Below are 11511 nucleotides of genomic sequence, written 5' to 3'. Positions count from 1 at the left end.
ACATTTACATAACTGCTCTGAGACTGTGGGTGGGACAGAAAGCGGATTTATTTTGCATTAATTGCAGTCTATTTCACTAATTATTCAATTAGGGTAATTTTTGCTGGAAGAACAAGATTCCTAACAAAATAATGAACAGAAGGTATTCTAAGTCCAACGGCCCAGACAGAGAGAGACCATGAATTTATCCACGAAAGTTCATGTCCTTGAATTTCCTCCTGACACACACTTGTCACTAAGTTCGTCATCTGTTTGTCTGTTTGTACACAAAACTGAATGAGTGCTTGAGTCACAATCTGGAGTGGACTTTGAGTTTATGTTTCAACATTACATGGGAACCACACTTTTGTGATTTGCACTTCTGATTTTATTGCAAATGATGCATATTTTATGTCGTACAGTGGGGGGAACAGACTGTTATTTGACCCCGGAACAAAATACTTATACTATTGTTCTAAATAAATAATTAAACAAAATAATGTAGACAAAATAGCATTTAAACAATTAAACAAAATAGCATGTCATTTACTAAAGGTTCTGACAGAATGTTAATTGCTGCAGTCTATTTTATTATTATTATTATTATTATTATTATTTATTGCAGCCTATAAACTCTTTAATTGTGTAATTTTTTAGACAATAATTTTACACAATAATATATGTTTGTTTTGAGCTGTGGTGTTCGTTGCTAAAGGTTTTCTTTAACTATTCTTTCTATTGCCGTTATTGTTTATAATTATTGCCTTATTCTAATTCTGTTGTACCACACTGTAACCTGGATGTTCCAATAAAGCATAAAAAGAGATAAATCACTCTATATATATATATATGTATATATATATATATATATATATATATATATATATATATATATATATATATATATATATATATATATATATATATATATATATAAGGGAGCGTGTTTCATGTTCTTAAGATAGAAAGGTGTCTGATTACTCATCCACTCAGAGAAAGTCAGGAAAACCCACTGTATGTGGGAGTGATGGTGAGCAACGCTGTTTGTTTGTTTGTGGTGAATTACATTGGCCTTTATCTCAGAGACATACGAGTGACTCGCTCTTCTGACTGAGAGAAATTTAGTTGTGTTTTGTTTGGCATTTGCATGCATTTCATAGGATGACATTGTTTTTTGTTCCGGTTGTACAGTAAAAGAGGGACAGGGATTTAATTTTCTCCTGTAGTTCACGTTAACCACAGTTATTGGCACACAATTATTGCAACGTCCTTTTCCCAAGATAACAGCTCTGAGTTTTCTCCTATAATGCCTGAAGAGTTTGGAGAACACCTGATAAGAGATCAGAGACCATTCTTTCATACAGAATCTCTCCAGATCCTTCAGATTCACAGCTCCATGTTGGTACTTCTTCTGTTCAGTTCACCACACTCACTTTCTACAGGGTTCAGGTCAGCGAACTGAGACAGCCATGGCAGAAGCTTCATTTTGTCCTCAGTGAGACATTTTTGTGTTGATTTTGATGTTTGTTTTGGATCATTGTCTTGATGGAAGATCCAACCACAGCCCATTATAAGATTTCTAACGCAGGCAGTCGGGTTTAGATTTTTTATCTGTTGGTATTTGATAGAATCCATGATGCCATGCATCTGAACAAGCCAAAAAGCTATTTTTTTTATGTTTCTCTTAGGTTTTCTGACCCCAAGATTTAACTACTTACTGTAGTTCTCCAACTGTGATCCTTGCAACTCTTTGACCACTCATACCTCTCCTCCTCACCGTGCATTAGGACGATATAGACACAGGTCCTCTTCCAGGTAGATTTGTAACATCTTTAGTTGATTGGAACTCCTTAATTATTGCCCTGATGGTGGAAATGGGGATTTTCAATGCTTTAGCTATTTTCTAAAAGCCACTTTCTATTTTGTGAGTTCAAAAATTTGTTCTAGTACATCAGAACTATATTGTTTGGTTTTACTCTTTGTGATGGATGATTAAGGGAATTTGACCTTTTTGCTGCTCATAATTATAAACCTGTAGAACAGGAAGTCATGGCTGGACAATTTCATGCTCATAATCACCATGTTAAATGTTAATATGAATAGGAATATACTTTAGAGATATTTTACTTATAAGAACTTCTAGGGGTGCCAATAATTGTGGCATTTTTTTCATAATATTAGTTCCCCCCACTTTTTAATTGTTTTACTCTATTGAAAGTTTACAATTTTGTGAGTTTTTTGAATGAAAGAACAAAAAAGATTATTTTCACAGTGGCCTTTCCTCATATTTATCAAGGGTGCCAATATTAGTGGGCGGCACTTGTATGTGTGTGTGTGTATATATATATTTTATATATATAGTTTTTTTTTTTATATATAAATGCAGAGCATGAGAGATTTCTTTCAAAAACTTCTCAAAAAAAAACTTAATATGTACTTCCTAGTACTCATAATTTGGATATTAATCACTTTCTTTAAATCAAGCTGAAATTACACTGACTTCATATTTTAGCATATCATTACTTAAATTCAGAGGTTGTTGTAGATCTGTCTTTTATACATATATGTTAGCCTAACTGAGAGGTTTATACATTATCAGTGCACAACTTAAAGTTTTTTTTTCTTGCTTATGGCGACCACGCTGTTGTAAGAAAAAAAACACTTGCTAACATAAAGACAGTAATAACTGTGTGAAACATTAATTAATAGTACTTGGACATCAATAAGAGCTTTTTATGCAGTGTGCCATGAAACACACACAGACTCAACATGCAAAACAAATCGGACCTCCACAAAAAAACAAAGAAAAGGAACAGGCAAAACTTGAGCCAGTTCCCATGAAGGACACACATAACCAGCCCACACTAGTTTATGGAAGTACACACACACTGACACACACACACACACACACACACACACACACACACACACACACACACACACACACACACACACACACACAAACACACACACACACACACACACACACACACACACACTCCCTTTCTACATCAGTAACACATTCAAACAAAAGCACAATTGTGCATTGTAGTTCACATGCTGTACACAAGCAGAACACAAGCAGGACAGTAACACAAACAGACTGCTAAAATCTAGTCTGCTCAGTCTTTGTGTTGGGTTATACTTCATGTGACGTACATTAACATTAGCTGCAAGTGCGACCATACAAAGGCAGAGATGTGTCACAAGAGAGTGGCGCTACACTCTGACTATGACATCACCGGCTGAATCACTGAATCTAACCAAACATTTACCTATACAGTACAATAAAATCATCTCTACAGTACAATCAAACCGTCTCTAGACCAGGACTTGTAATGTCTGTGGACAGCTGATTCCAATCCACACAGAAACAACCGGCATGCCTTCAAGTCAGTCCAGACTGTAATATTTATTTAAAGACCAGATGTTTCTGAATCACTTTACATTAAGGTCTCTTTTTAAACATTATAAAAAGAATCTGCTCAGACCATATGTAGATGAGTTTTTTCTTTATTTGAACAAATGTGGAGAAATTTAGCATTTCATCACCGTCAGAATGAGAGTCCAAACAGCTGATAAAAACATCACAATAATCCACAAGTAATCCATACAGCAGTCTATCAGTTAACTTTGTTTGAAGGGAAAAGCTGCTTTTCTGTAACGATTACATCATTAAGATTAAACAAATTAAACAGTTTAAACTTTAAACTGTTGTTTTCAGCTGTTTCCTCTATCCATAATATTACCTAAACCCAATTAAAAAGTCTGAATCAAGAGTGCAAATCTGCAAAGATCAAGCACAGTTTACATGCAAAAACAGTCCTAAACAAATATGTTGGAGGATTTTGGTGTGAGAGGACAAAAGGGAATTTAATTTATCACTAGAGGAAGTGTTGTTATAGTTAATGGATTTGTATTTTAGTTGCAATGAATGATTTAAAGTATGACTTAAAGTTAAAATGGCGACGTGTAGATGAGGCTAGGCTACTTATGGATCAATGTGATGTTAATATTAGCTCATTTTACCAAAATAGACCTGATTGACCTGAGCATGTGCTCATGCTGTGCTATTTTTAGGTCTTTTCTATAGCACATGGATGATGTAATCATTTCTGAAAAAAAAGAAAACTTCTGAAAAAGTCCAGTTTTCAGTGCAAAGTATCTATAACTTTACTTCCTTCATTTTTTCCCCTCACATCCTCTTACACAGAAAAGAATTTCCCCACTTCTGAGGTTTCAAGGATTTCAGATGGCTATCATCTTCTTTTTACTGGTTTGAGTGGTTTTGCCATGCATACAAGGAAAGAGAGTCCGAGGGTGCCGCCTCACGAGCTCTAGTACTTTTCCATTGTGTAAGCGGCTCTTTACTGAAGCTGGTAAAGTTCGGGCCGCATCCGTGAATGAACGCTGGAGAGAGGGCGCCATCTGCTGGACGCGCGGGGCAACACATCTACAGGACATTAACTTTTATAATGCTATCGCTATGTAATCGCTTTCTAAAATAAGACAAAAATACTGTATGGAGTATGCCTAAAAAAAATACAAAAATAATAAAAAACTGTTTTCTCATTTTATTATTATTTATTGCTTTTTTTCGCGTGTAGCCTACATGTTAACAATACTTTGGCAATATAGCCTAGGTATTTTACCATGCAAATAAATCTAAATGCAACGGACTTCATTTCAGGAGTTCAGTTCAATGAGGAGAAAATTACACAAAAAAGGGTTAATTCAATCTAATTCTATTATTCTATTAATAGAATTTAACGTGGATGAAAACGAGACTTTAAGGGAAAGAATTGTAGTGCGTTCAGTGGATTGGACTGTTGTTTAACAACATACCACAGCTGACAAAACCTCCCTAAAGAATTTAGCGTCAAAGTGTACCAAAGAGTACTAGTGTATGTTTAAAGTACCATGCAATCTCATACCACCAGATCATTCTGGTGTAAGGAACTCAGAACAAAGGTATAGTGTTTTGTGCATTAACCATATAGTACTACCACGTAAATACTGTGGTACAATCATAGTCCTTTTTTTGTAACCACGATCCTTCTCAGATGTTAAATATAACTGTAGACTTCATGAGGGACATTATAATTTGCCTAGGATGGAAAGATTCAAAAATGTGTTTGTCATGTTGTTTGTTTGTTTTTTACACTGTCATTTGACCTTTTGACGTGGATGCAGACACTGTCAGTGATAATAAAGCCCATAAAGTGTACTCTAAACAGTCAAACACTCAGCCTTTCAAAGTCATTTATATGCAAAAGAAAGATTGCTCCTTGTCCAGTGTCTGCGCTTTTCCTCTCAAAGTTTTGAGAAATAAAAATGTCTTTGTTAAACTAAACTCATTAAACTGGTGTATTTTAATCAGTCAATCGCTTGTCAACTGGGAAGTCTATATTGTTATTTAATCATGGCAGTTTGTTGTTGTTCTCGTTGTTTCTTTTCCAACTGTGAAACAGCCAGGGCCACCTTGTGGACAAACTGATTAGTGCAAAAAAACAAAAAAAACAAAGCGTATGTGTGAGCTGCGTGCACATTGTACAAATCATTAGAAAAAACTAACTGTGTGCGACACTGTACGCATGCTCTAGCGTATATGTAAAAACCAATATATTTGGTCTTATTTCTTGTTGCTGATGATGATGATAGTTATAGTGAGAACGACGGTCATTATGGCCACCAGGCTCATGATGAAAGCTTTGCACAGGGGCGTTCTCAGTACTGTGATCAGTAATGACCTCTCTCTACCACTGTCTCTGCCCTGGTGACCCTCCATGCCTGCTGGGTTCCCGACGTCCAGTGTCTGGCTGATGGTCTGCGTCGGAGCCGGGGCAGAGCTGGGCACTCTCTTCACCTGCAGTTTGCCTTTGTCGCGGTTAAAGCGGATACTGTAGACATGCTGCATGGCAGCTGGGAGGTAAGACAGCACTGTGGAGTCATTTGCTAGCTTGGGAAGACCCAAGTTGGGTAACGGGGTGTATGCGCGGCACAGAGGGCACTGGATGGTGTCGGGTTGGGAGGACGTCACGTTCATCCTCGCAAGACACTCCAGGCAGAAGGTATGCTTGCATTGAAGTACCTTAGGGGTGTTGAAGACATTGTTGAACTGACAGAAACAGATGGCGCACTCCAGATCGGGGGGCTCGACGTTGTCGTCCACAGTTTTGTAGGGGTCACGGAGGTGGTTTGGGTCAAACTCCATGACACGGGGAGGAGGTGTGGGAGAGGAAAGTCAACAAGGATCTTCAAGATCCATAGCGATGTGGCAAGTCTGAAGAAGTACAAGAATAGATTAGATCAGGGGTTCTCAACCTCGTTCCTGGATGCCCCTCAACACTGCACATTTTGCATCTATCCTTTGTCTGACACACCCATTTCATTTCAGTACCATTCAGCAAGGTTGTGGGTTCGATTCCCAGGGAACACATGTTAGGTAAAATTGTTAGCTTGAATGCACTGTAAGTCGCTTTGGATAAAAGCGTCTGCTAAAATTAAATTAATTTAATTTAATTTTTTATTTACTTGGAGTCTACTAATGAGCTGATGATCTAAATCAGGTGTGTTTGATTAAGGAGACATGGAAAACCTGCAGTGTTGGGGGGCCTCCAGGAATCTGGTCGGGACCCACTGGATGAGATGAATGAGTTAGATTGTTAATGAGTTTATTATTATTTTGTACCACCAGCCATAGAAAAAATAAATATAGGAAAAAAACAAACAAAAAAACAAACAAATGCTTAACAAACAAAAAACGTGGAATGCTATAAATATTTTTGGCTTTGTGAGAAATTTCTTATGTTCAAAACAGAAAACAAAACAAAACAAAACAAAATTAAACAAAAACCAAACAGTAAACCAGTGATGGACTAGCCATTCATTGAGAGTGTTTCTCTACCTTCAGCAATTTTTTATTTTGTTTTTGAGAACGGATGGCTGCTTAGAAAAAAATACAATTAAATAAAAACCTGGCTTTGCACACAATAAATATATTGTTGGCTGTGTGGCGAATTTCTCATATCCCACTTTGGATAAAAGCATCTGCTACAGTAAATGCATGAATAGAAACGTTTCTGAACAACAGCCTTGACTTCATGGCTGCTCCAGATGGACCGTCCTTGTCCCATCTCTTAGCTATCAGTTGTAGAGAATGAAGTACAACTGGTAAACAGACTTGTTTGTTGTTCTGCCCACGATCTAGATTTGTTCACAAAAACAGATTTGCCTTGGAAATGCTTACAGGTTTCCAATAAAGAATGGCCCAAAACTATGCAAAGCAGTGGAAGGGTGTCTTATTACTGATGGCCATAATGAAGATAGAAAGGATTGGGTTACTTCATTAGAGGTTCATTAGATGACCTTTAGTTTGGCCTCAACTTATCTTAAATTAAATTTATGATGGCAGTATAGTCAAATATAATGTGTTTAAATGAGGCTCAGGGCTTCAGGATTTAACTGCAATATGTTTCTTAGTCTACTGACACCTGCAATTGTATTATTATTTTTAAGTGGATTTGAGATGGTTGCTTCACAGTTTACAATGCAAATGGGATGCTCCGAATTTATTACCTTAATCTATATGTCCAGTCTGTTTGAGAGCATGCACACTAATATAAAATTTTTCAAGTATTGAATATCTGATTTCATATAACATACCTCAAGGTTTTGGATGAGAGATGCATGACACATTCAAAGTCTTCTTTTATAATGGCATAATCCCATTTAACCACATTGGTTTTCAATGATGAGTTTATAAACTACAGGCTTTGTGCTGCATTTCATGCTCGACTATTATCAAGTCAAGCAAAATATCACATTAAAGCCACTCTTGTTCATTAGTTCTACTTAGTATAAAGATAGCAGACACAAAAATACACTCATTTAATATATAGATTCACAGTAACTCACTCATTTCAAGCTGACTCTTCTTTTACCCCGTCAGATGAGGCAGGTGTCCTGGACCTTGAGGCTGTAGTTTGTGTCTTTGATGCCTGTTGGAGAAAATGATATGTGTCAAGTGTCTTTTCTCAATGCCGACTCTATGTCTTTGTTCATCTACTGCACTTTTCCTGACATGATTTACATAGAAAAACAAAAACACCAAGAGTCACTCTACCACTTTCTTTCTTTTTTTAGTCTCTCTCTACCACTGTGTCGTAAAAGAATGGCAACATTTGAATACTGGAGCAGCAGGCAGGAGGAAATGCACAGTGAGTAGTCAAATATAGCCGCCCTGCACAGTGTAAACTCTACAATCCTGACCTAAAAGAGAGAGAACCAAAGAGGGAATAGAGAATACATACCTGACCTGAAGAGAAGACTGTGTGCCAAAAGCCTCCATCTTTACTCCACCAAAAGTTACTCTGATAGTAACATTGTGATATATACATAAACACACACACACACACGTACACATGTATACACGCGTGCGTGCGCACACACACACACACACACACACACACACACACACACACGCACATTTATTCCTGATAAAAAGAAAACTATAAATACATAAAAAAGAAATTACATTTTGGTGCTATTCTGTTGACGAAAATGGTTTTTTTTAAGCTGTAAAATAAAATAAAATAAAATAAATTAAAAGTTTGCTATCACAGAAACTTTTGGCTTTTGTTCTTGTTCATCCAAACATATTCTTCTTATTCATAAGCAGCAAATATCAAGCTGCATGTATTATTTCATGGATGTTTCCATATCCTGTTGTGTCTGTGTGCAAAAAAGACACAAAAAGGTGTTGTCTTCATTGGACTGAAATAATTTATTCACGTAATGTGCAAATACATAAACATTTCCTTCAAATTGATAATTCCACACCTCAGCATTTACACAAAAGTCAAATAAACTCATCAGCGTAACCTTCTACATCCTTCTGAGTCATGATACATGAATGCGCTTGCTGTATTTGTTCATCAGTATTCTGCTAATGTTATGTAGTGGCTGCAAAAAGTATTTGAACACTATAAAATACACAACTAGTCAGTGCAGTACACAGCAAAATATAGTATCAAAGCAAGCTGATGACAAATGCTAAATATCATGCGCTATGTGATGATCTAGATTTGTGTATTTTTTTGAGGAGAACTGACTTCAGAAATCCAAAAAACAAAACAACAGCTGATTTAAAGACACTAAGCAAAAAATAATAAAATAAAATAAAAATACAATTAAAATAAACCCCTGCCCCTCTCAACAAAGGACAATATAACAATACATAAACAAATAAAATACATAATACATAATATAAAAATACAATAAAATGCCTCAGTAAATGCAGTTTGTTTTGACAGAAGCTCTGGCAGCATTTGCTTGATATTTTGTTTTCTAATGCAATGACATTCAGGCCGTGTGAGACAAGTGAACAAATACTTTTCTGAGGTCATTGTATGTTATGCAGAAATAAAAGACATAAAACAAAACAAAAACTCTTCGGTTTGTATATTTGTGAAAAAATATTTGTAAAACATCCCAATCCTGGCATTACACGTGAAATCAACATTGCCATTTTGGCAGGACAGTATTTTCAGAGAAGCCACAATATTCTTTCTATTCTAGAACTATGGTCCTAATATTAAAGAAAATATATATATATTTAAAAACAATGACCACAAAACACATTGCATCACTGATTTTCATTGACTTCACATTCTGCGTTGTCTGATCATGTTTCTGGGAAAATATTGAGATCTGCTGTTTTTGTCTTGAATTCTCTAAAGGGCCAAATCATCTCATAAGCATCCTCTCCTTCTCTGTGTGTGAAATACAAGAACAGACGGTTTCCATAAATGTTTGAATGTGTTTGTGAGTGTGTCTGTAAACTCTAGCAGCTTCTATGTGAAAAATGATTCAGCTTCCCATGTTGCCAAACCCTGAGCCTGTGTGATGTATGTGTGCACAGGAAGAGTGAGAGACTGAGATTTCATATCCGTCGATGTACTTTCTGCATGAATGATTTCGGCAGTGCATCATTTTGACCCATTAGCAATTGCTTAATGAAAAGTGCAAATAAAAGGTCTTTTTTTGTGTAAAAAGTACAGGGAAATTGTACTCAAGGTAGAGTACGGGTAGGTTTTCTCCCCCTCTAGATTTTACTTAGTTGTTAGAGAAAGTTTCCAGCTGAAAATATATTTGTAGGAATGTATATATATATATATATATAAAAATAAAAAAATAAAAAAAATAAATCATAAATAAATAAGGGAAACAATATTGTCCCATTAAATTAACATTAATACTTGATGCAAAGTCAAGTTTGAACATCTTATCTTGGTCTTCAAGTTTATATTGTCAATAATAAGATAAATATAATTATTTAAATGTTGATAACATGCATTTTTGCGGGAAGTCGTGGCCTAATGGTTAGAGAGTCGGACTCCCAATCGAAAGGTTGTGAGTTCGAGTCCCGGGCCGGCAGGAATTGTGGGTGGGGGGAGTGCATGTACAGTTCTCTCTCCACCTTCAATACCACGACTGAGGTGCCCTTGAGCAAGGCATCGAACCCCCAACTGCTCCCTGGGCGCCGCAGCATAAATGGCTGCCCACTGCTCCGGGTGTGTGCTCACAGTGTGTGTGTGTGTGTGTGTTCACTGCTCTGTGTGTGTGCATTTCGGATGGGTTAAATGCAGAGCTCAAATTCTGAGTATGGGTCACCATACTTGGCTGAATGTCACGTCACTTTTTGTATTTTGAAGCTCTAAATTAAATGGTATTAATGGTATTATGAGTCTATTAAGTATGGTTTTCGAGTAAGAGTAGGATTATTCAGTTTCAGTGGTAGTCAAATTGAAGTCTAAACTTTGTAAAATATTACTTTAGCATATAATTAAGTACAATTACGCCAGTACTTTACACTCCTAGATTCCAAAAACATATTCAAGCATATTCAGTAACCAAGCAGAACTGCAGTGGATATTTTATTGCCTATATTTGATTACACAATAACACACACACACACACACACACACACAAATATAATTTTTAACCTTGAACTAAGCCGTATTTGGAAAATGCCATATTGTAAATCATTCCTGCAGGTAGGGAGTTTTATAGCCACTCAGTCTCTTTGCTTTAGGTAAGTTAATTCCATTTTTACACCCTTTAATGGTTTGTGTAGTCAGGCGATCAAACACTAAATGGTCAAGAATAAATGGATAATGTTGGAATATTTAAACACAAGGAGACTGCATGGATACATACTTGATTTTATGCTCCTGTTAGTAATAAGGCATGGCTGAAATGGCCAACCTGTTAAAGGAATAGTTCAATCATAAATGAAAATTTGCTGACAATTTACTCATCCTCAGGCTTTCCAAGATGTAGATGAGTTTGTTTCTTCATCAGAACAGATGTGGAGAAATGTAGTATTACATTACTTGCTCATCAATGGATCCTCTACAGTGAATGGGTGCCGTCAGAATGAGAGTCCAAACTGCTGATAAAAACATCATAATAATCCAAGTTTGAATTTTTCTGCCTAAAATAGAGTCCATAATATTAAGATTGGATTTT

At 36.3% G+C, this 11511-nt stretch overlaps 1 protein-coding gene across 1 annotated transcript; it reads right to left on the bottom strand.

The window, feature by feature from the left end:
- Nucleotides 1–5578: 5578 nt before the first annotated feature.
- On the bottom strand, nt 5579–8159 carry LOC132140010 (E3 ubiquitin-protein ligase RNF183). Its single transcript, XM_059548763.1, has 2 exons — nt 7897–8159; nt 5579–6262 (listed from the first exon to the last, which is right to left on the bottom strand). The coding sequence occupies exon 2, from the start codon at nt 6191–6193 to the stop codon at nt 5612–5614; it is 582 nt and encodes a 193-aa protein (XP_059404746.1). The 5' UTR covers nt 6194–6262; nt 7897–8159; the 3' UTR covers nt 5579–5611.
- Between the last annotated feature and the right edge of the window lie 3352 nt (nt 8160–11511).

This window comes from Carassius carassius, chromosome 4 (assembly GCF_963082965.1).
Source record: "Carassius carassius chromosome 4, fCarCar2.1, whole genome shotgun sequence".
NCBI lineage: Eukaryota > Metazoa > Chordata > Actinopteri > Cypriniformes > Cyprinidae > Carassius > Carassius carassius.
Note: the sequence above shows the minus strand (reverse complement) of the source record. Positions and strands in the feature narration are given on the sequence as shown.